The sequence below is a fragment of the Artemia sp. Qi Xiang Cuo genome, chromosome 21 (genome assembly GCF_049724085.1).
Source record: "Artemia sp. Qi Xiang Cuo chromosome 21, ASM4972408v1, whole genome shotgun sequence".
Lineage (NCBI taxonomy): Eukaryota > Metazoa > Arthropoda > Branchiopoda > Anostraca > Artemiidae > Artemia > Artemia sp. Qi Xiang Cuo.
Window position 1 is genome coordinate 49,780,575 of NC_142814.1, and position 26,030 is coordinate 49,806,604.

At 34.9% G+C, this 26,030-nt stretch overlaps 2 protein-coding genes across 2 annotated transcripts in view; one reads left to right on the plus strand and one right to left on the minus strand.

The window, feature by feature from the left end:
- The window catches only part of CycT (Cyclin T), a 99,928-nt gene that overhangs the window by 54,790 nt on the left and 19,108 nt on the right, over window positions 1-26,030 (minus strand). The window lies entirely within an intron of this gene.
- LOC148939670 (actin depolymerizing venom protein gelsolin 1-like) lies at window positions 7,430-13,785 on the plus strand. Its single transcript, XM_089107235.1, has 3 exons — window positions 7,430-7,537; window positions 11,113-11,393; window positions 13,680-13,785. The coding sequence occupies exons 1-3, from the start codon at window positions 7,430-7,432 to the stop codon at window positions 13,726-13,728; spliced, it is 438 nt and encodes a 145-aa protein (XP_088963361.1). The 3' UTR covers window positions 13,729-13,785.

The following is a 26,030-nucleotide window of genomic DNA, read 5'->3' on the forward strand; positions in this document are numbered from 1 at the left end:
GGAAGGGGGATAATTTGTCAATTTTTTATATTTTCAACATAAAACCAACAAGACATTTTCAGTGAAAATACCCAACAAAGGAGAAGTCAAATTAAATATATTCCTTCAAAAATTATCTATGTGACTGGGTTCAGGGTTGCCATACACAGCATACTTTTTTCTTATTTACCAACCTATGATTATAAGATTACTATTGAATGGCCTTGCACAGCACAGCAGATAGTAGCAGAATAAGAGCTTTATCTTGGGAGGGGTCTAACTAATTAGAAGGGAAGGAAAGACATTGCCAAAATATTAGATTTACAGCTACAAAATTTTAACTAAATTGAGTGAAGGAATAATATATGTATAATCTATACAAGTATAAGCTACTACTACTACTATAGACTCGTATTGTTGTGGTGATCCCAAGCTAATGAATGGGGGGAGGGGCATTTTCACCCAATGCTGAGCAAGGGGCAGAAAAACGTAGGGGAGAGAAACTTCAAATGCATTTTAACTTATTTGATTACCAATTCAAAACCAACATTTCAGCATAAAATACATCTACATTATGAAACACAACTAATTTTGAGGCACCACATATCTAAAATATTTTTTGGTTTTGTTGTTTTCCCTACAGATAGAAATTTGTGAAGCAGTCCATTCCAACAGTCATGTTGCATCCTGTTGCAACATGAACCCTGTTACATCACATAATCTCATTATTGTTGTTCAGGTATTATCCTTGTCTAAAATGATGAAACTGGAGAAACCAAACCTACAGCAGAGGTAGGGATGGTAAACATTTTGCTGAGAGGCTTTGGCATCTGGAATTCTTTCCTCAAAAGCCCTCTATCTTTACATTTTTTTCATAATTTTGACATAAAGCAATAGTTTTCTTCTGTTTTGATGAATCTTCCCCCTCCTTTTCCTACCCAATAGTATCCTGCAGCCTTAAACCTGTCAAATTTTTAAAGGAACAGCCTTCTTTGAAGTAGGCGCCACTTAATAAATAAATTCTTGGGCTACACTATTTTTCCAAGTACATAACTTAAGAGACAAAAAACAGGTGTAATTTAAATAAAACAGTGAAATTAATGGAAAAAAATGTCAAACTTTAAATAATAAAGATCCAAATATTTCGACTCCATGTCCAGATTTTTATAAAATTTGCTCATTTCATTTGTATATTGTAAAGATATAGCCCCTTTACCTAAAGTTTTGATTTTGACTCCATGTCCAGATTTTTATAAAATTTGCTAATTTCATTTGTATGTAGTAAAGATGTAGCCCCTTTACCTAAAGTTTAGCTACAGAGATAATAAATAAATAATCTTATACATAACTTAAAGAGAGAAAAAACAGGTGTAATTTAAAATAAAACAGTGAAATTAATGAAAAAAAACTCAAACTTCAAATAATGAAGATACAAATATTTTGACTCCATGTCCGGATTTTTAAGAAATTTGCTTGTTTCATTTGTGCAAGTATGTTGTAAAGATGTAGCACCTTTACCTAAAGTTTTGCTACAATGAATCCCCCTGGAGCACACCTAAACTGCTTGTGGAGCAGATCCTCCCCAAGCTTCTGAAAGAGACAAATAGTTATTAGACTACAGCTTCTCTCCAGCTTCCCATATTCTTTGTGATTCCTCCTAAGAATAGTACACAGAGCATCATTTTCTAGATAATGCAGTGAAATTTTTAAAATATGTTTGAAAATACAACTTTTAAAGCATCTTTTTAACCTAGAAAAACATAATACTGCCTGCCCTTTAATACATGTCAATGAAAGACAAACCCACATATGGTTACATATATGTTTATGTATGTAAAACATACAACTATTAAAAATTATGTTTTTAATAGTTAACTTAACTATGTTAACTTAATATTTAACTTTTAGTAGTTATGTTTAAATAAACTTTAGGATCAAAATTTGAGAGCTTTCAAGGAAAAGTATCAAGGATAAGAATCCCCCAAAATCATAGGTTACAGTGATCAGCAAGTTACTGTTTACATTGTAGTAGATAGGTAATTTTTACAGAGACAGGAGAGAAGCAGGTTTTTGAGCCCAGCAGCAGCCAAAATTAAGCCTCTGGCTATATATTTGACAAACAGCAGGATTTGAAATTATGGATTTTGATAAATGTCAAATATGAATGAAATAAAAAATATGGCCAAATGTTTTGTCTTTTTAATTCTGCATGATGAGCTTGCCCCAAGAATAACCCAGTCAACCAACAATGCTACATTTTTTTTTCTTCAGTATTGGTAGAGAAATGTTTGGTTGAAAAGAATTGCTTCTTGGAAAGAGACTATGGTCCTTTCACCATAACTAAAAAAGCTGAATCAAGTGAATATGGTAATAATAGAGATACTTAACGGTATTCAGAGGCAAGTAATTTAGTTCTCATAATGATTATCCAGTGGCATTAATGCAAAGGCAATTTTCAATGAAAACATACCCAAGAAGCATATTGTTAAAAACCTAGGGGGAATTATTCATCCCCTTATTAATCCTGTTGTGTTTATACAGAGGGAAAGGAGGGCATATAACCATCCCCTTATTGATACCACTGTATTTTATCAGATGAAGAGATATTGTCAACAAAGTTTTAAGAGAAGAATGGTGCATTTTTAACAAAGGCAGAGGATGCAATAACTGAATGGTAGTGCTTTGATTAAAACTGAGCTGTGTCTAAATTATCAGAGTCTTTTGGTCTTGAAGAACAGCATTGGATTAGGCTGATACTAAAGCTTCACTGAAGGTCCTATCTTATACAGCATACTATAGAACTATCTTAAGGTGATTAGCATTATGTAGGAGAATAGTAAGGATCAAGGAGCTCTTTTAAGATATGTAAGGTAAGGAACAAGTTGGTTTGATGATGCATCAGGATGGGTCCATTCATGCTTTATTACACTTTATTTTCATTTACTTTCTTCTAGGTATCCCAATAAAAGTAATAAGTGAATAAGAGGGTATTATATAACTCTCCTAGGCTCAAATTAAGTAAGTGATTTCAGTGGCCTTGGTCAAAATATAAACAAAATAAATGAATTTTTAGATCTTTTGAGGGTTCAGTTTATAAGAATAGGTTTGGTAATTAGGATGAACTACCTTCTGGTCAGTAAATATGATACATCACTCTGAAAATTACCACTCCATCAGGGTAACTTCTTTAATTGGAAAGGGGCTTAGGACATTCAGGGACTTAGCAAATTGAGAGGCCAACAACATTCTCACACCTTCTCAATATGGCTTTAAATCTGGTAGATTTACTGACCACAATTTATTATTATTATTTATTGAAAATCTTTCTTTGTACAAAAATAAAATGACAGAGCACAACAAAGAAAAAAAAGAAAAATATCACTATACAACTATGACAGGGTAACTATAGTGGAAGAAGTTGGCTCCAAGCATGTCTTGAAATCTTGTGTTTGTCTTCCTCTATAAGTTTAGCAACAGCAATAGTAGGATCTGCTATGTGAATACTCTTGTGAGTTTTAAATTTCAAGTCCAAGTTGGATATCTCAGTAGGTAAATGGCAAAATAGAAAAAAGTGGAGCAGATTTCCAAATTATCAACATTTGTAAGAATTTTCCAGACAGGTGCAATGTAAAGGATGTGGGGGAGAGCAACTGTGTTGTACAACATTGCAAGATAACAGCAATTGAAATGCCATTTCAAAATTCTTAGATTGCCATTTTATTCAAAATAGTCTGAAGGTCAAGTAAATATGCTTCCAGAGTTTAATCCCCCCCCCCAGCCCTAGGACAAGGGTTGTAAGCTATGCAAGCTGCCCATTGTTAACATACAAGTTTTTATGGAAGGGGTGGTCACACAAATTTTGAAGGAGGCTCACTCAATTGGAGATCGAAATCTTTAATGCTGTTTTTAAGGATCAAAAGTGATTGGATGGCAACCAGCCTCCACACTGTTCTTTTCCCAAATGCATCAGGTTTGATCATAATAGTTCAAAGGTCAAATAACTAGCCTTGAGAGTTGACCCTCTCCCCACAGCCTTCAGGACAATGGCAATAAGTTATGCAAGTTGCCTATTGTTATTTTTATTGAAAAAGAGGGCATGTTTGATCCTTGGTCTTCAAAGAGGCTTGAGATATTAAGATGCAACTTTAAGGAAATGGTGAGAAAGATGCCAAACACAATCAGTACGCACTATGTGCTTACTGGTTGTAAAAAGGGAATATCAGCAATACCTAAAGAAAAAGGGGGATATTAAGTTGAAACTTTCAAGGTATGTTGATGAGAGATTGAACAGCAGCCAGTCCCCCTCCTGACCCTATTTTTGGTGACTATTGGCTCAACACTGATACCAATTTTAGAATTAGCATTTTGTTCAAACTGGTTAAAAGCTCTAAGAGCTATACTTCCAGGGAATACACACCCCCATAGCCCTAGAGCAAGGATTTTAAATTATGCAATTTGCCCATTGTGTACATGCAGGAATTATCATAAGGAAGTGGGGAAATATTTGATTCTCAATGCATGTGAAAAGGCTGAGGGTATTAAGGTAAAGCTTTGGAGAATGTAGAAGGGTATGTTATAATAAAGCAATAGGAACTATGTGCATCCAGTTTATCAAAAGGAGAACATGCAATATTTTACAAATGGCTAAGGGTATTAAGTTAAAACTTTCAGGACATGAAAAGTGGTTGGAAGTCCACTAGTCCCCTCCCATGCCCTCCTCCAAAATATTAGATCAAAATCTTAAAATAGACGTCTTGTTCAAAATAGTCAAGAGCTCCAATAACTTTATTTTTATTATTATTTATAGGAAACCCATCTTCATACAAAAAGAAAATGACACAGCCCTACAAAGAAAAAAAAACAAAAATAAAATATAACTATAACAATGCAACTAGAGTTGAAAAAGTCAGCTCCAAGCATGTCTGGAAATCTTTGGTTGTGTTTTTTCATAGGTTTAGCAATGGCTATAGCAGGATCTGCTATGCAAAGACAGTTGATGAGCTTTGAATTGTGCATCCAAATTGGATATTCTGCAACAGGTATTTTGCAAAATGGAAGAGTGGAGCAGATTTTCAATTTATCAGCATTAGTAAAAGTCTTCCAGAAAGGTGCAATGTAGAGGATGTGGGGGAGAGCAACAGTGTTGTACAGCATTGCAAGATGACAGCAACTGAAATGAAGCTCAGTAGAGTCTATGGAAGCATATGAAGCTGATATGCAGCATTTGATGCCTTCTGTTAGGAGATGACAAGAATGAGAAATGGTATTTCCAATAAGAACAATGAGGTAAACAATTTGGTCAGAAGGGCAGATCATTGAATTTCCAAGTGCAATTTCACAAGGAAGCCTTTCCAGTAAAAAAGCACTATGTCAGACTCTTCAGGGTTAAATTCAATACCAGATATAAGTATTCTGCTTGTAGTTTTTTAAAAGTTTCAAAAATTTAGTCCAAAGTTTGGCTGATGTTAAAAATATCATCAGCATAGAGATATTGAGACCAGAAAGAATGCAAGACATCTGACACTGGTCCTCAGCATTGAGGACATAGTTACTGAAATAACAAGTTGCACCTTGCCTGGCTCTTCTCTTAACTAGTACTTTGTCTATGGGATGCCAAACACAATAAACCATACTATGTGCACACTGATTGTCTGAAGGACTTTCATCAATATCTAAAGCAGTATTAAGTTGAAAATTTCAGGGGATGTTTAGGGGTTATCAAAGAGCTATTGGAGGGCAACCAGTCTCCCTTGCTCTTTTTAGATGCTCTCTTTCCTCTTCACTGATCAAAATTTGCTGCTCCAAAAAGAGTATTATTGTTCTCAGGCTCCAAAGGCACCTTTCAGCTCATTGATAATATCCAATGAAGTGCCATGGATACAGACCTGAGGACAATCAGAGATCAATTAATCAGTCTCCAAAAAAGCTTTACTGATCTTAAGTTCCAGTATATCCCCAGCTACTAAGGCATCAAATATAATGAGGTAGCAGACCAGCTAGCTAGTTACTCCTTGTATAATCCAATCAATCCCAATTTGAAGGCCCAGACCATCTGACACATAATCAGAAGAAGTTTCTTCAAAAACAAAAATGCCCATTCCATCCTTATTTTCATCAAGTACAGATAATATTCTTTATTATAGAATCAAAAGCAAATCTTTGATTCTGAGAAAAGAGGAGTCTACTTGGCATAAATAAGCCAACCCATATTGTAGACTTTTACCTCCATTCCAGATTCCCTGAACCACCTGATCTTTGAATGTCAATGCATCCTGCAGGAAGTAATCAATATTAGGAGAATCTTCAGTGGGGCAAACCTTTAGTCTGACATCAATGTGTGGTGGTTTTCAAGCCTACCAGCTAACACTGAGAAACATCTACAAAAAAGTATTTTCAATTTCCTAAGACATAATAATTTCTGTGAGTAAATCACACAGATGGTAGCAAGACTTATTCCTTACCCATCATCACCTGCAGATTGACAATCGTCATGAAGCCAAAAGGAGATCAAAGTGGACTCCAGAAGGCTTGGCATTACAAGAAAAGGAAGAAATATGCTTCTGGGGATGCTATTTTCCCATACAACCCAGGGCAATGATTGTGAATTATGTAACTGGCCCCTTTTCACATACAAGATTCATGATCAGGAAAGAGGGGAATGTGTTTAATTCTAAGTGTGTTTGAAAATGCTAAGGGTATTATAATTAAACTTGGGGAATGCTAAACTAAATCTAAAGATACTATGTGCATCCTGTTTATCAAAAAGGTGTATCTACAATATCACAGGAAAAGCTAAGGGTATTAAGTTAAAATGAAGGTATTAAGTTTAAACTTTCACAACATGTTGAGGAGGATTCTAACAAGTAGTATGAGGGCAGCCATTCCCCATCCAATTCCCTTTTTAACTGCTTTCCCTCTAAACACGTCTGATCAAAATTTTGAAATAGGCCTACCCATCATGTTGAAAATAGTCAAACAATTATACATCTTGGGCATAATTAACTCTCCACAGCCCCTTGGAAGAGTGTTGAAGGTTATATAAGTTGCCCATTCTTTAAATACAAGGCTGTTATTGGCTTGTTATAGGCTCAGAATATTAAGGTAAGACTTTTAGACAATGCTGAGGGGGATGTCAAACCAAATCAAAGCACTTCTGATTTCTGAACCTTAGAAATTTGCCTACTTGACAGGAATTGTAATTTTGACAAAACAACATCATACTGTTTTTTCCAGCCATTTTTTTTTTTTGCATATTTTTCTTCAATTGTATTTCGAATTTTTGTGTATTTAAGGCTGATTTGAATCACAGAAGTAATCCAACACAAACTAACCCATAGAGACTCCATTTCACCCAATATAATGCCCCCTAAACAGTCGACTCGTAATACCGATGTGACGCCTACTGGGGGTTCAAAAAGAGCTTGCATTAGCCCCAAAAAAGGTGTGATAAATGTTGGTATGTGAAATAGACCCAAATGATGACTCCTTGGCAATTCTCTGTGATGGATGCGGAAAGTGGATATGCATAGACTGTATGGATATGCCTGAACCCAAATATGTATTGCTCACAAAAATTTCTTAATGGGTTGACATCAAACAGTTTGTGGTAACGAACTGTAAGTAAGGAGCGACCCGGCTCAATGCTAACCGAAACTCTAGAAAACGGGTTTTTGATACAAATAGATATACCCATTTTAGTGCTACCCATCAAAAGTTGAATCAAGCTTTTTCACAGACAATTTGGCTGATTTTCAAAAAAAAGGGGGAAATACCCCCTAAAAGTTATAGAACCTTAATGAAAATCACACCATCATATTCAGCGTATAAGAGAACCCTACTGTAGAGGTTTCAAGCTCATATCTACAAAAATGTGGAATTTTACATTTTTTGCCAGAAGAAAGATCACGGATGAGTGTTTATTTTATTGTTTTTTTTTGTGTTTTTTTTCCCAGGGGTGAGTGTATCGACCCAGTGGTCCTAGAATATCGTGGGAGGGCTCATTGGAACGGAAATTAAAAGTTCTAGTGCCCTTTTTAAGTGACCAAAAAAAATGGAGGGCAACTATGCCCCCTCCCACGCTTATTGTTTTCCCAAAGTCACCCGATCAAAATTTTAAGATTGCCATTTTGTTCAGCATGGTTGAAAATAGGATAAATATGTCTTTTAGGATGACTTAATCCCCCGAAGTTCCCAGAGGGAGGGCCAAAAGTTATGAACTTTACCCAATGTTAACATATAGTATTGGTTATTGGGAAGTATACTGAATTTTTCAGGTGTTTTTTTTTCGGGTAGGGGGCGGGAGGGGGGGGTCGGTGGTTATGTTGGAGGATCTGTTAATGAAGGAAGTTTTCATGGGGGAAGGGAAATTGCCATGAAGGGGGCGCCGGACTTGCCAGCATTATTTATTGGTTACTGGGAAGTATACAACCATTTTCAGGAAGGATTTTTTCTAGAGGGGGGGCTAGAGGAGGGGGTTACTCTGGAGAATATTTCCGTGGAGGATGTTTCTTTGGGGGAAAAGACACTTCTATGAAGGGGGCGCCGGATTTCCAAGCATTATTTAAAAAAACGATCAGAAATTAAATAAAAAAGACAAGTTTTTTCAACTGAAATGTAAGAAGGAATATTAGAACTTAAAACGAACAGAAATTATAACCTATGTGAGGGGAGTCTCCCCCAAGTCAATAACTATTGCTTTAAGCTACAGTTTTTTTTAGTGCTCTCAAAAGAGCTATCTATTCTAATTAAACGGCCTTTGTGATTCAGGGGTTTGTGAATAAATTTTTTTTTTAAATTTTAACTTAAAGAGCGTGGTATTTATTAAGGGGAGAACCCCTTCATATACGTACTAACATATACGTAATAAAAAAAACAATAAAAAAACAAGCGATACTGCTAAATATTAATAGAAACTTTTAAAAACGGAATTTTGATGTCAATAAATGTATCAAAAGAATGTGTTTATAATGCTGATCCTAAATATATAAATTTTATTAAGTTTAGTATTACTCATCAAAAGCTACAAGCCTGAGAAAATTTACTCGATTTTTTAAAGAGGGGGAAACATTCCCTACAAGTGAAAGAATTTTAATGAAAATCACACCGTCAGATTCAGCGTATCAGAAAACCCTATTACATAGGTTTCAGGCTTTTGCATATCTGCAAAAATCTGCAACTTTGTATTTTTTGCCAGAAGAAAAATATACGAATATAGAAGTTCGTTACGTAAGTTAATTTGTAAAGACATCCATTTAGCAAAAGAAAAGTAAAATTTTTATGCAATTTTGTTTACTTATTCAATGACGGTTAGCAAAATAAAAGCTTATTAACTAAAAAACGATCAGAAATTAAATAAAAAAAACAAGTTTTTTAAACTGAAAGTAAGGAGCGACATTAACACTTAAAACGAACAGAAATTATTCCGTATATGAAAGGAGCTGTCCCTCCTCAACGCCTCGCTCTTTACGCTAAAGTTTGACTCTGTCTCACAACTTTATTTTTAAACAATAAAAAACTTTAGCGTAAAGAGTGAGGCGTTGAGGATGGGACAGCCCCTTTCATATACGGAATAATTTCTGTTCGTTTTAAGTGTTAATGTTGCTCCTTACTTTCAGTTTAAAAAACTTTTTTTTTTTTATTTAATTTGTTATCAGAAATTATACGTTACTTACGTTTATTAATATTTTGTCCTTTCAGGCTTCAAAAAGGGCAGTTGACCCGGCATTCTGAGAAATCAAAGGGAAGAAAACATGCTTCCATGTGTGGCGCATTGAGGTTAATGTATTGAAAATTCTTATGACCCTTTGTTATTGGTTATTGGGAAGTATACAGACGTTTTCAGGGGGGCGTTTCTGGTAGGTGGGGGGGAGGGGGGTTCGAGGGTTATATGGGAGGATCTTTCCATGGGGGAAGGGACATTGCTATGAAGTGGGCGCCGGATTTCCCATCTTTATTAAAGAAAAAGATCAGAATTTAAATAAAAAAAAGTTTTTCAACTGAAAGTAAGGAGCAACATCAAAACTTAAAACGAACAGAAAATATTACCTATATGATTGGGTTCAACCTCTAGTCAATACCTCGCCTTTTAAGCCAAAGATTTTTTAGTACTTTCATAAGAGCTATTTATTCTTGTTAACGGTCTTTGTGATTAAGGGGACGTTTTTAAAGAATTGGAACAAAATTCGAACTTTAGCTTAAAGAACAATGTATTGACTAGGGGGTGAACCACCTAATATACGTATTAAAAATCTATGAATATAAAAATGTTTTTCATGTTTCCTCTTTCCTTTTTTTTTGTTTGTTTTGTAAGTGCTTCATTAGGGATTCTTGTGTTTGTGCTTGTGCTTGTCTTTTACTTTTTTACACTGCTTCCTTCTTGTTTATTTGCCTTCCTTCCTTACTTCCTTCCCTACGAACCTTATTCCAGTTTTCACAAAGTGGAAATTTGCACTACTACTAACAATTCATTAAAGCAACAAGCTGCCTGAGGCCAACAGAGCTGTGCATGATGTCCCCCACCCCAACCTGGATAGAGCTTAAGTCTCTGCTCCCTCTTCTGAAAATTTCAATTCTCTTTAAATCCTATTCAATGATGCCTTCCCATGCATTCTGGTGGAGGGGTCCTGGATTTAGGAGGGTCAAAGAAAAATGGATTTTAGGCAATGTATCAATCTTCATCCTTACTACGTGGCTGAGCATCTTAGGTTTGGTTCCATTATAGCCCTGGAATGGCTATTTGGGGGGGGGGGATCTGCTATTTGGGAGCCATTGGGGCCATGGCTATTTGGGCACCATTGGGGGGGGGAGGGTGTTTAAGGTCAATGGTAGATTTTTAGCACATGAGAAATACTAACCCAGGGCATTTGTGACCTCTTTTATGCGCTAACTACCCAATATACCTGGTAAAATTTTATTCCCAAAACTATGACGATGTTACTAAGTAACTGTTGCTTCCAGAACTCAAACAGATGTGGGTAGTGTGTGAGGTTCCCACTCTAGATCGTTATAATGCATAGGCTGCATAGAATGCATAGGTTTTATCAAGACATGACTAATTACGGAGAAAAGCCAAGACAGATAATCCAAGTAAAATTTAGCTAATTTATGAGCTCAAAGCTTTTTTTTTTTCAACAGAGAAGGGCTGTTGTACCAGTTTCAAGAAATGAACACGGGACATTTCACGATGGTGATTCTTACATTATATACAAGGCCTCAGAAGAGGGCCAAGAAGCCGGAGGTGTTGACGAAGTAATCCACTACTGGCTTGGTGCCAATTCATCAAAAGATGAGCAAGGCATCGCAGCCTACAAAGCCAAAGAACTGAAAGAACTCCTGGGCAACTCACCTAGGCTGAGCAGGGAAGAACAAGGTACAGAAACAGCCAAGTTCAAGAGACACTTCGGAACATCTATGAGGTAGGTAAAACAATAACGCGATTAATTGTTTTACGTCCAAACTCTTAGGGAACGTGACATTTGTCGGCACGTTATTTATACCCCTCCCCCAAACTCAAAACCCAAGCTGGTTAATATTGATGAAGTGTTTAACTTTGGTGTTTCTACCAAAGAGAACTCAATATATGGTCCAATATACTTCCACCGTAGCACCAAATCACCAAAAATGTTTTTTTTCAAAATCTTGGGGGACCATCCGCTAAAATTTTGCACGAGTTGGGCTACCTTTTATAACTAGCAAGGAAAGAGGATGGAAATTTTAGTTTTAGTTTATTTTTTTTTTTTGTCTAAGCTGAAGACGCCTTGTTTGATACGGGCGAAATATTTGTTTTTGTTTTTCGTTTTCATTTACTGGCCATAGACCCGTTTGTCGTATTTATTTTTGTTCTCTCATGGCTGGCCAGTTTGGCTAAAATTTTTGCACACCGGGCAAGTGCCAATCTACCCCCCCCCCCCGCCTTTAAAACCGCTTCTTGCTTAAGGGGGGTTTAGAGAGTACAGCATGACTATTTTTATGTAGTTTTCGACCATGTTATTTTTAAACTTCACTTTTATGACAAGAACACAAATTCGGTCACGTTAAATTTTGAGTAATCGTTTTAGAATAGACAATTTACTTGTTCATACTCTCATTTATAGTTGATTATAGTAATTATTTGTAATTTATGCTTGTTATAAATTTGAATATTGTCAACACGATAAGTCTGGAATCTACTGAGGGAGTAATAAAAATACTTAATTGAAAGTGACATACAGCACACTACTCAAGACAGAGAGTTCATCATATAGATAAGTGTGATGAATGGTCAAAGTGTCCGAAACCCTTCTAATAACAACACTCACAAAGAAATTCCTCAATTCAACTACTTAAGACTACACAATTAAGAGATTACCGTAGCTTTTCATTACCGTAGTTTCAAATATCCTAATCTTAGTTTTATGATTTTTCTTTCTATTCGTTATTAACTGGCTCAGTTGTTTTACTTTTTACATTCTTCCCTGTGTTCACTATCTTTCCTAACAAAACGTACTAGATGACTGAAGCTAAGTGTTGCTTTTCTAGTATGAAAAATTTGGAATGGAACTTTCTGGCTTAAAGTCAAGTTGAACGACTTGCTTTTGGGCATGGCAGATTGAAATCGCAAAATACAAACGAGGGGACTTTTCAGTTCAAATTCAAGTCAAAAGTTGCTTCATGTCAATGTAAGAAAATATTTCAATTGAATTTGAGGCTAATTTGGCTTAATTTTGGCTTATGTTTCAGTTACTGAAACATCCTATTCTAGATTTAACAAATTGTCAGTATTTAATCTAAACAAAAGTCCTTCTTTTTCAAAGTAGGCTATCTTCAAGTGCACTGCTAGAAAAAAAACACTTATGATTTCAAATTCTGGTCCGATAATTACATTAAGTCTGCCAAAAGCTGGTCAATAAAACAAAATATTATTGGTTATGAGGTCATTAAGCTAATTACGAAACTATAATCAAAGCTAATTCTTTTTATTGAATCCTTAACTGCGAAACTGAGGCCAACACAGCTACGCACGCTCCTCCTCCATTCCAATCTATCCAAAGCCTCCCTTTTTACCCCCGTCCATGAAGTTCCCATTTCCTTTAAATCTTTTTTTATGACGTCCTCCTACCCCAGACGAAGACGACCTCATTTCCGTTTAGACCTAGACAGATGGCCGAAAAGAACAATCTTCGGCAATCTGGCATCCTTCATCCGCACAACGTGCCCTAGCCACCTCAACCTTTCTTTCATTATAGCCCTAGTTAGTGGTATTGAACCACATTTTTCATATAGCCTATTGTTTGAAATACGGTCAGTCCGTATTTCAAACAATCCTTTTATTCCTTTAGATACAATCCTTAAGCAGTTTCTCTGGAAATCATCTAGAAATCTTCATCCGCTTTTCGGAGCGCCCATAATTCAGGGCCATATTTGACCACTGTCATCACTGAAGCTTCTAATATTTTAATCTTGGTTTGCAGACTTATCTTCTATTCTTCCACACTTTTTTTTAACTGTGAAAAAACACCTTGAGCCTTGGCTATTTACTTTTGAGATCTTCACTGCTCCATCCATCTTTACTAATAATACTACCAAGGTAAGTAATGCTGTAAGTCCAGAAGACTTTTTTCTCCCCATTTGATTATGTTGTATGTCTCCCATCTGTTATGTTGTTTGTGTATGTTTTGTTTTAATGTCTTCTTATCTCTAATTAATCCTGTAATTTTTTTTAGGGTCATCAAAGGTGGTGTCCCGTCAGGGTTCAACCAACGTATGAATTGAATACATCATTTTTGTACAGTAAGCCAAAGAATAAATAAAGTTTGGCCTTATTTTTAATTGTAAGTCAGTTCTAATTTAGGCAGAAGTTTATACTCAGGGAATAGTAATAAGTTCCAACTGACTCCTTGATTATCCTTCAAGGTCTTAAGGCAGTCGAATGGACCATTTTTTTGGAAGGGGGGGGGACTTTAAGATCAATGGTAGATTTTTAGCACTTGAGAAATGCTATCCCAGGGCATTTGTGACCTCTTTTATGCGTTAACTACCCTATATACCTTGTAAAGTTTTATTCCCAAAACTAAGACGATGTTACTAAGTAACTGTTGCTTCCACAACTCAAACAGATGCGGGTAGTGTGTTAAACATAATGAACAAATAGGAGGGTGGGCGTGGAAGGGGGACTAGTTGCCCTCCAATCACTTTCGACTATTAAAAAGGGCATTAAACAGGGTTACTTTGAACTAAAACTACCTTTTTTTCTCCCTTATTTCACAATAAATTTTGTAATGGTAACATAAGAACCTAGAAACACATTTCCATATGTATTTCTGACCATTGAAGAGGGTGGATGTTACGGATTTTTTCTATTCCTTCCCACATGGCCATAATTTTTTTTTGAAAATGGTGTTTAATATTTCCCAAACTTTGTCCAACTTTGAACGACGTTATTTTATTTAATACGTTGTTCATGTACTTTCCTAATTTTTTCAATGCTGGCCATGCTTTCGGTAAATTTGAACAACTACTTATTTACAGACTTTTTCCTCTAAGACTGAATGTAAAAAAAAGGTTACTTATATTAAACAAAATTAAAAAAAAATACAGAAAATTAGACTAAAATCATGTCAAAAAACAGAACTCGCAGAAAAATCCCGGAAAACCGCGGCTAGAATTTGTGTTCTTTGCAAAGTTTTTTGTATGACTTTGTAACTTCACGGTGCCCTGTAATTTGGAAGGAGCCATGTCCTTTTTGAACGAGTGGTTCAGCGAAAACATATCTTTCTTCCACAACACTGACATCACCTTTCTTGGGCCAGTTGTAACTGAAGTCAGCATTGCTCACACGTTCCATAAATTTGAACTTCACCATCTCTCATCTGGAAAATTTTCTGTTTGCCCAATGTAGAAATCTTTCTCATAGAGCAAAGCATAGAAGTCAGACAGTTTAATTGCAAGACCTGAGTCCTTCTTACAAGTAGAATTGTCACCACCCTCATTTTCCCTGTTCTAGCCTTCATCCCGGGGGGGGGAGGGTGTCATTCTCAAAGACCTAATTTCCAGAACTTTCTACTACGTTGAACAAAATGGCTATCTGAAAGTTTGGACTGGATGTCTTTGGAGGAATGGTGGGCGTTAAAGGGGGGTTAGTTACCCTTTAATCACTTTCGACTATTACAAAGGGCACTAGCCCTTTCAATTTCGGATTGAATGAGCCCCTTTTCAAGTTTTACGACAACTCTATCTATAAAAACCTTATACGCTCCTAGGGCAGAACTCACAACCCTTGCCCTTGGGTCTCTCGGGGCTTTGTCATCCTTAAATACATAATTTCCCGAAATTTCAACTACGTTGAACAAAATGGCTATCTCTAAACTCTGATTGGATGTTTTTGGGGAAATGGTGGCCGTAAGAGGGGGGTTAATTATCCTACTCACTTTCGACTATTGAAAAGGGTACTAGTTCTTTGAATTTCCAATCAATTGAGCCTGTTTTGAAGTTTCTACAAAAACGCCTTCTATTAAAAACCTTTATGCCCCCAGGGCATAACTTAAAACCCTTGTCCTGAGGGCTGGGGGAGAGTGTCCTCCTAAAAAAAATATTTTCTATGTGGAAATCAACTACGCTGAACAAAATGTCAATCTCAAAATTTTGATTGGATGTTTTTGGGGAAATGATGGGCGTGGGGGGGCCAGTTGCCCTCCAATCATTTTCGACTGTTGAAAAGGGCACTATCCACTCCAATTTCCAATCGAATGAGTCCTTTTCGAAGTTTTTACGACAACTCCTTCGATACGAAGTGCCCGGGTGGAGAAAAAACACATTGTGGCCACATCGTTCTTTACTTAGGCAGCTCTAGCGCGCTGGCTATGATCCTCGCAGGATGGTTAATGTGCCATATTTTCTAAAGAGCTACCAAGATCTAGTAATTAAACATATGTAAGTACCAGTTGATTCATTTTGTAGTATGAACCTTTTAAAGACCTTAGACTAATTATAGGTTTGTGCGCTTTTAGGGGGCTTAGATCCGAATTCCCATACTTCTCTTAGGAAGTTGTTCAGACGAATTAAATAGATTTAGACTGATAAACAAAGCAACACGGGCAACGGAGGAGAGGGCAAATACACATTTTGTGGTAAAGTTTATTTAATGGTTTTTCTTTCTTTTTTAATTCTATTCACATAGAGACTTTCAAATTAAAACACACTGAATGTGCCTTATTAAGAAGCATGTGACTTATGACCCTTCAATTTTCATCGTACTTGGTCCCTAGTATAAAAAATGTTTAGAAATGTAGGATAAATCAAGGAAGTTACAATTTTTTTGTCACATGGAGACGGGCAGGGGATTTTTGGCCCCTCAACAAATAGCGCAGTTTCTAGGTGTACAACTATAACTCATTCTATTCTGTAGCGTGAATCTTAAGAAAACTCGTCTTTGATCTATGACCTTCTACTTAGTCACTGGATGATCCGGGGATGCCTCCCCAAAAAATTATTTCTGGTGCCAATTTGGTCAATATTGGCACCCTTGTTACATCCCCCTCCAATATTTTGCTCTAGATCCGCCCCTGTACTTAGTGATATTTCTGCAAACAGAAACCCCACTATTGTACTGGCAAATGAAATACTTAATCACAATTTATGCAATGTAGTTTTTTTCTTTTGCTTTATATACTTTATTGCATAATTGTACATAACATTTTACCTGGAGATGCATATGTCTCGCTTATGTCTCGTTTTTACGCTAAAGTTTGACTGTGTCTCAAAACTTTATTTTTTTAAACTATAAAAAACTCTAGCGTAAAGAGCGAGGTGTTGATGAGGGGACAGCTCCTTTCATATACGGAATAATTTCTGTTCGTTTTAAGTTTTAATGTCGCTCCATACTTTCAGTTTAAAAACTTGTATTTTTTATATTTAATTACAAAGAGAAGTGACAGAATAGATAGGAAATATATAATTTGAGCTATATGAGTAGTAATCAATGTTATACTTCTGATGCCCCAATAGCAATTCCTATGTTATTTGCATGCCCCAATAGCAATTCCTGTTATTTGAACAGCCATATTGAATTCCGATGCCCCTATAGCAAGAAACAGGTTTCTGGTGGTTCTTCGGTTGTGGTATGTCTATATGCGTGTGTGTGGTGTATAGTCTTGTTTTTGGGTTCGAGTCGGTGGTTTGGATTATTTTCTGGTTTGGTTTTTCAAAGAGAGTGAGATTGACAATTTTGCAAAAAGGTATAAGGAATTCGCAAATTGGACACTATGAACGATATTAATTAATGTTTTGAATAATAGGATTGTGAATGACTCTAATTAGTGATTGGATTGTATGAAGTTGGAGAAAAAAAAGTATTAAGCTGATTAACAGTTAAGGTAACCCCGACGGGGTTTTTAACTCAGGTAATTTGTTATAAATTTGAAACAACATCAATCTATGAAAATGGCTAACGATGATAGAATGACATTGTGAGTTCACCTAGCCTTACCTCTCCGATGTGGTCTGTATAATACACATGTGATGTTTGGACAGTGTTGTCAATTTAAAATAGTTTAACTTTCCCTTCTTCTCCCATTTCTGAGGGCAGGGGAGGGGGGGGGTCAAAATTTGTGTAAAAGACAAAAATACTCACAAACAAAAAAAAATGGGATATGCCTAAAGTGGAAGTCACAGAGGTCCTTCGTTCCCCAATTTCTGAGGGCAGGAGAGGGGGAGGGGTCAATTTGGGGGGTAAATTCAAAAATACTCATAAGCGAAAATAATAGGTTTCGGCCTCAAGGGAAAGGCGCAGTGGCCCCTCCTTCATCCATGTCTGAGGGCAGGGGGGAGGGGAGGGGGTCAATTTTGGAAAGAAAAACAAAAATACTCAGAATCGAAAATAAACGGGATCTACCTCAAGGGGAAGGCTCAGAGGCCCTTCTTTCCCCCATTTCTGAGGGCAAGAGGGGGGGGGGTTCAATTGTGGAGGTAAAAAAAAAAAAACACAGAATCGAAAAAAATTGGAATGTGTCTGAAGGGGACTGCTCAGAGGCACTTCGTTCACCCATTTCTGAGCGCAGGGGAGGGGGGTCAATTTAGGAAGGAAAACCAAAAATACTAAGAATAGAAAATAAAAGTGATCTGCCTCAAGTGCATGGCTCAGAGCCCCTGCGTTCCCCCAAATCTGCGGGCCGGGGAGGGGGGGGTCAATTGGGGAGGGAAAACCAAACATACTCAGAATCGAAAATAAATGGGATCTGCCTCAAGGGCAAGGCTCAGAGGCCCTTCGTTCCCCCACTTCTGAGGGCAGGGGAGGAGGTCAATTTTGGAGGGAAAACCAAAAAGACTCAGAATCGAAAAAAAATGGGATCTACCTCCAGGGGAAGGCTCAGAGGCCCTTCGTGCCCCCATTTCTGAGGGCAGGGGCGGGGGGTCAATTTTGAAGGGAAAATCAAAAATGCTCAGAATCGAAAATAAATGGGATCTGCCTCAGGGGCAAGGCTCAGAGATACAATTCTCTGGTTCAAATGTGAAACTTAAGTCTATTTTGGATCTAAAAATAAAACTATTTCCGTAAAATCTGAGCTAATAAGGGTTTTTGACCGTAAACTCTAGTTTCTTGTATGAAAATTATGGAAAATACAATTCTCTAGTTCAAATGTGAAACTTAAGTCCAGTTTTGAATACTCATAATGATGAGGACTGATGGTTCTAATTCAATATTTTTTTCATAAAAACAAACTATTTTTTCTTTAAACTTCGAAATTATTCAACTTTATTTACTTTTTTATATTCTTTTTTGTACGTATCTTAAAATGACAAAATATGCTTACGGCTCTAATAATTGTGCTCTATGATTAGTCAGAGACATGATGTGGCTTTCCCACTGGTATTCTATGTCCGGTTATCGACACTACCTAGTCCATTGCATGTATTAAATCAGTATTTTTTACGCAGTGGAACGATAAACACATAAGTCATATCTTAAAAAAAGTGAAGATGGAGCATTCTAATAAAGTGTGTTCACATAACAAAATTATTGTAGCATTGAATGCCGACAAGGAGAAGTATTTGAACTATCAAACAAGTACAAATGGTAGCACTATTAAAAATGTATGCATGCATTTTTATGACAGTAAGGAATTCAATTTCTTTGGAATACCGAAAACATTCAACTCTTATGATGGTGGCTATGCGAGATTGAGATCTCCAGAGATGATTGTACTCAAACAGAATGCCAACATAAAAATAATCGTTGATGATAGAGGACAACTCCTTTCTACTGTTGCAAGTAACACGTTACCTACTGATATATCCAATCGTCAGGTTTCGGGTATTAGCATTCAACGGAAGGTCAATAAAAGAAAGGCCTACTCTTCTACTAATATCGTAAACCATATCTTGTCTACGTGCCTAAACTGTTACCTGTGTAAAAATAATGTGATAATAGACAGTGAAATTGCCAGAAAAATAAAAAGGGCACTGTCATAAAATTTCTCTATGGAATTTAAACATGAATCGATGAAAAACAAAGCACCATCAAACGTTACTGCCATTGATCAAACAGTCATTGAACCAAATAATATCAAAGACGAAAAGCATATTGAGCTTTTTGATGACACACTAGTAAAATTTGTGTATGACTCAAAATGGAATAATGATTATTCTACTGATTAGTAATTAAGAGAAGACAATAGCTACAATATCAAGAGAGAACATGGTGAAATATTCTATGGAACCGATTCAAAATATCCAAAGTTGATCATTGATATTAATAATGTATCATAACATATTTTTGTATTAATATTCTACATAGTATTATTTCATTAAAAATATTACATTGTTATGTGTTTATTATTTTTAGAGTAAGCTAAGCTAGCATATCAAACGCTTAGAATCTCTATTAAAACATTGGAGATGTAAGAAAAGGAATTTGCATACATCTATTGTCAGACACATGGGATAATATTGACAAAATCTAGGTATCAGAATGAATAAATTCATTATCAACATCCTTTATCGGATATGTTGGATAAAATTGATAAAATATAAATGTCGAAGTGGATAAATTTTTTTTATCAACATCCTTTGTCAGATACATCAAACAAAATTGACAAAATCTAAATTTCAGAATGAATAAATTCTTTAACACCATCCTTTATTGGATATGTCGGATAAAATTGACATAATCTAAGTATCAGAGTGACTAAATTCTATATCAACATCCTTTTCTCGGATACAAGGATAAAATTGATAAATTGTAAATGTTAGAGTGAATAAATTTTTTTATCAACATCCTTTGGCAGATACATCGGATAAAATTGACAAAATCTAAATTTCAGAATGAATAAATTCATTATCAACATCCTTTGTCGGATATGTCGGATAAAATTGACAAAATCTAAGTATCAGAGTGAATATTTTTTTTTAACAACATCCTTTGCCAGATACATCGAATAAAATTGTTAAAATATAAGTGCCAGAGTGATTAATTTTTTTTAATATCAATATCTTTTGTCAGATACATCAAATAAAATTGACAAAATCTAAATTTCAGAATAAATAAATACTTTAACAACATCCTTTATCGGATATGTCGGATAAAATTGACAAAATCTAAGTGTCAGAGTGAATAAATTTTTTTTTATCAACATCCTTTTCTCGGATACATAGGATAAAATTGACAAAATCTGAATTTCAGAATGAATAAATTCATTATCAACATTCTTTGTCGGATATGTCGGATAAAATTGACAAAATCTAAATTTCAGAATGAATAAATGCTATAACCATATCCTTAATTGGATATGTCGGATAAAATTGACAAAATCTAAGTGTCAGAGTGGCTAAATTCTATATCAACATCCTTTTCTCAGACACAGAGGATAAAATTGACAAATTCTAAGTGTCAGTGTGAATACATTTTTTATCAACATCCTTTGTCAGATACATCAAATAAAATTGACAAAATCTAAATTTCAGAATGAATAAATGCTTTAACAACATCCTTTATCGGATATTTTGGATAAAAGTTGACAAAATCTAAGTGTCAGAGTGAATAATTTTTTTTTATCAACATCCTTTGTCAGATACATTAAATAAAATTGACAAAATCTAAATTTCAGAATAAATAAATGCTTTAACAACATCCTTTATAGGATATGACGGATAAAATTGAAATAATCTAAGTATCAGAGTGACTAAATTCTATATCAACATCCTTTTCTCAGATACATAGGATAAAATTGACAAAATCTAAGTGTTAGAGTGAATAAATTTTTTTTATCAACATCCTTTGACAGATACATCGGATAAAATTGACAAAATCTAAATTTCAGAATGAATGAATTCATTATCAACATCCTTTGTCGGATATTTCGGATAAAATTGACAAAATCTAAGTATCAGAGTGAATATTTTTTTTAACAACATCCTTTGTCAGATAAATCAAATAAAATTGACAAATTCTAAGTGTCAGTGTGAATACATTTTTTTATCAACATCCTTTGTCAGATACATCAAATAAAATTGACAAAATCTAAATTTCAGAGTGAATAAATTCATTATCAACATCCTTTATCGGATATGTCGTATAAAATTTACAAAATATAAGTTTCAGATTGAATAATTTTTTTTTTTTAAGCATCATATTTAGGGTACGACATACGAGTTTAACAAAATCGTAATAACAGAACAAATAGATATTTAAGAACCTTTCTTTATCGGATTAGATAGATAAATTGGTAAACTCTAAGCATAAGGCTTATTGAATTATCTATCAACATCCTTTTCTCAGATACATAGGATAAAATTGACAAATTCTAAGTGTTAGAGCGAATAAATTTTCTTATCAACATCCTTTGGCAGATACATTATAGAAAGTTGATAAAATCTTAATTTCGGAATTAATGCATTCTTTATCGACATCCTCTTTTGGATAAGTTGGATAAAGTTGACAAATTCTAAGTATCAGAGTGAATATTTTTTTTTAACAACAGCTTTTGTCATATAAATCAAATAAAATTGGCAAAATGTAAATTTAAGACAGAATAAATGCTTTAATAACATCCTGTATCAGATATGTCGGATAAAATTGACATAATCTAAATTTCAGAATAAATAAATGTTTTAACAACATCTTTTAAATGTGTTCGTAATGAGTTTATGACGCTGAAGATTCTACCGGTATCGGGTCTTTTTAAATTTTATAAAACACAGTTCATGTTTAAGTATCTTTATGGTAGTGTTCCTGTTTGTTTTAAGGGAATGTTTGTGAGTGGGGGTGATATTCATGAGCATGGAACTAGAAATTTGGATGAATTTCGAAGACCGATTCCGCAAGCGACAAGATCATTTTTTTCTATCCGTCATGCCGGTCCGAGTGCTTGGAATAGTTTACCAGTGGAACTTAAATGTGTGGATGACCTGCTGCTGTTCCGTAGTTTATTGAGATTGTATTGTTTAGTAATTTATTATTTATAATGAATTGGCTAAAAAGGGGGGGGGGGTACGGGAGTCTGTGAGATGGGCACTGTAAAGTAGTGTTTATTTTTTGTTTTTTTTTTAGTGACGAAAGGTGATATTTTTTAAAAAAAACTTAAAATAGGTATTATTTTTTATATTATTTTTTTATTATTATTTTTTATGAGTCTAGAAGGGATTACCCCCGCACAAGCTTGCTTCTGGGGGTATTTTGTTTGTTTGTTTTTATGTATATAGTAAAATAAATCCCAGTTATAAATTGAAAAATTGAATTGAATTTTATCGGATACGTCGGATAAAATTGACAAAATCTAAGTGTCAGAGTGAATAAATTTTTTTTTATCAACATCCTTTGGCAGATACATCGGAAAAAATTGACAAAATCTAAATTTCAGAATGAATAAATTCATTATCAACATCCTTTGTCGGATGTGTCAAAATCCTTTGTCGGAGAGTGGCGCGCCACTCTAAGTGAACATAGATCAACCCAACTTTTTGGATATCTCTCTCACTATGACTCTGTTTGTGTGTCGTGTCTGTGCGTGTGTCGTCTCAATGTGTGTGTCATCTCTGTGGATGTGTCGTCTCTGTTTTTGTGTCTTCTCTGTATGTTTATCGTCTCTCTGTGTGTGTCGTCTTCTCTGTGTTTGTTGTCTTTGTGTGTGTGTGTGTGGGTGTGTGTGTGTGTGTGTCGTCTCTATGTGAGTGTGTCGTCTCTATTTTTGTGTCTTCTCTGTATGTTTGTCGTCTCTATGTGTGTGTCGTCTCTGTGTATGTGTGGTGTCTGTGTGTGTTTCGTCTCTGTGTGTATCGTCTCTGTGTCTGTGTTATCTCTATGTGTGTGTGTCGTCTCTCTGTGTTTGTCGTCTCTTTGTGCTTGTCCTCTCTGTGTGTGAGTCGTCTCTTTGTGTCTGTCGTCTCTGTGTGTTTGTCCTCTCTGTGCGTGAGTTGGCTCTGTGTGTGCGGGTCGTCTCTGTGCGTATCTCGTCTCTTTGTGTGTTTCGTATCTATTTGTGTGTGGGTGTGTGTGTGTGTGTGTGTCGTCTCTTTGTGTGTGTGTTGTCTCTGTGTGTTTTTCGTCTCTCTGTGTGTGCGTGTGTGTGTGTCGTCTCTCTATGTGTCTCGTCTCTGTGTGTCGAGCTCATAGCTTTTGACTGACAACTTCTCTGTGTTTGTTGTGTTTGTTTGTGTGTGTGTGTGTGTGTGTGTGTGTGTGTGTGTGTGTGTGTGTGTGTGTGTGTGTCGTCTCTATGTGAGTGTGTCGTCTCTGTTTTTGTATCTTCTCTGTATGTTTGTCGTCTCTATGTGTGTGCCGTCTCTGTGTATGTGTCGTCTCTGTGTGTGTTTCGTCTCTGTGTGTGTCGTCTCTGTGTCCGTGTTGTCTCTATGTGTGTTAGTCGTCTCTTTGTGTCTATCGTCTCTGTGTGTTTGTCCTCTCTGTGCGTGAGTTGGCTCTATTCATTCTAACTCTTAGAATTTGTCAATTTTATCCTATGTATCCGAGAAAAGGATGTTGATATAGAATTTAGTCACTCTGATACTTAGATTTTGTCAATTTTTTCTGACATATCCGATAAAAGATGTTGCTATAGCATTTATTTATTCTGAAAATTAGATTTTGTCAATTTTATACGACATATCCGACAAAGGATGTTGATAATGAATTTATTCACTCTGATAGTTATATTTTGTCAGTTTTATCCGATGTATCTGGCAAAGGATGTTGAAAAAAAAAATTTATTCACTCTAACACTTAGAATTTGTCAATTTTATCCTATGTATCTGAGAAAAGGATGTTGATATAAAATTTAGTCACTCTGATACTTAGATTTTTTCAATTTTATCCGAAATACCCGATAATGGATATTGTTATAACATTTATTCATTCTGAAAATTAGATTTTGCCAATTTTATCCGACATATCCGACAAACGATGTTGATAATGAATTTATTCATTCTGAAATTCAGATTTCGTCAATTTTTTCCTATGTATCCGAGAAAAGGATGTTGATAAAAAAACTTTATTCCCTCTAATACTTAGATTCTGTCAATTTTATCCTATGTATCCGAGAAAAGGTTGTTGATATAGAATTTAGTCACTCTGATACTTAGATTTTGTCAATTTTATCTGACATATCCGATAAAGGATGTTGTTAAAGCATTTATTTATTCTGAAATTTAGATTTTTTCAATATTATTTGATGTATCTGACAAAGTACGTTGATAAAAAAAAAATATTCAATCTTGCACTTATATTTTATCAATTTTGTTAGATTTATCTGGCGAAGGATGTTGTCAAAAAAAATGTTCACTCTGGTACTTAGATTTTGTCAATTTTATCTGACATATCCGACAAAGGATATTGATAATGAATTTATTCATTCTGAAAATTAGATTTTGTCAATTTTATCCGATGTATCTGCCAAAGGATGTTGATAAAAAAAAATTATTCACTCTAAGACATAGAATTTGACAATTTTATCCTATGTATCTGAGAAAAGGATGTTGATATAGAATTTAGTCACTTTGATACTTAGATTTTGTCAATTTTATCTGACATATCCGATAAGTATCCAAGAAAAGGATGTTGATGAAAAAAATTTATTCACTCTGTCACTTAGATTTTGTCAATTTTATCCGACATATCCGATAAATGATTTTGTTAAAGTATTTATTTACAGTTAAGTTTAGATTTCTTCGATTTTATTTGAGAAATACGAGAAAGGATATCGATAATAAAAAAAAATTATTCACTCTAGTCCTTATATTTTATCCATTTCATTCGATTCATCTGTCAAAGGATCTTGTTATAGCATATGTTAATTACGAAATTAAGACTTCGTCAATTGTATTCGTTATATCCGACAAAAGATGTTGATAATGAATTTATTCATTCTGAAATTTAGATTTTGTCAATTTTATTCGATGTATCTGACAAAGGATGTTGATAAAAAAAATTATTCACTCAGACACTTAGATTTTGTCAGTTTTATGCGAAATATCCGATAAAGGATGTTGTTAAAGCATTTATTCATTCTGAAATTTAGATTTTGTCAATTTTATTTGATTTATCTGACAAAGGATGTTGTTAAAAAAAAATATTCACTCTGATACTTAGATTTTGTCAATTTTATCCAACATATCCGACAAAGGATGTTGATAATGAATTTATTCATTCTGAAATTTAGATTTTGTCAATTTTATCCGATGTATATGCCAAAGGATGTTGATAAAAAAATTTATTCACTCTAACACTTAGAATTTGTCAATTTTGTCCTATATATCTTAGAAAAGGATGTTGATATAGAATTTAGTCACTCTGATACTTATATTATGTCAATTTTATCCGACATATCCGATAAAGGATGTTGTTAAAGCATTTATTCATTCTGAAATTTAGATTTTGTCAATTTTATTTGATGTATCTGACAAAGGATGTTTATAAAAAAAAATTATTCACTCTGACACTTATATTTTTGTCAATTTTATCCGACATATCCGATAAAGGATGTTGATAATGAATTTATTGACTCTGAAATTTAGATTTTGTCAATTTTATTTGATGTATCTGACAAAGGATGTTGATAAAAAAATGTATTCACACTTACACTTAGAAT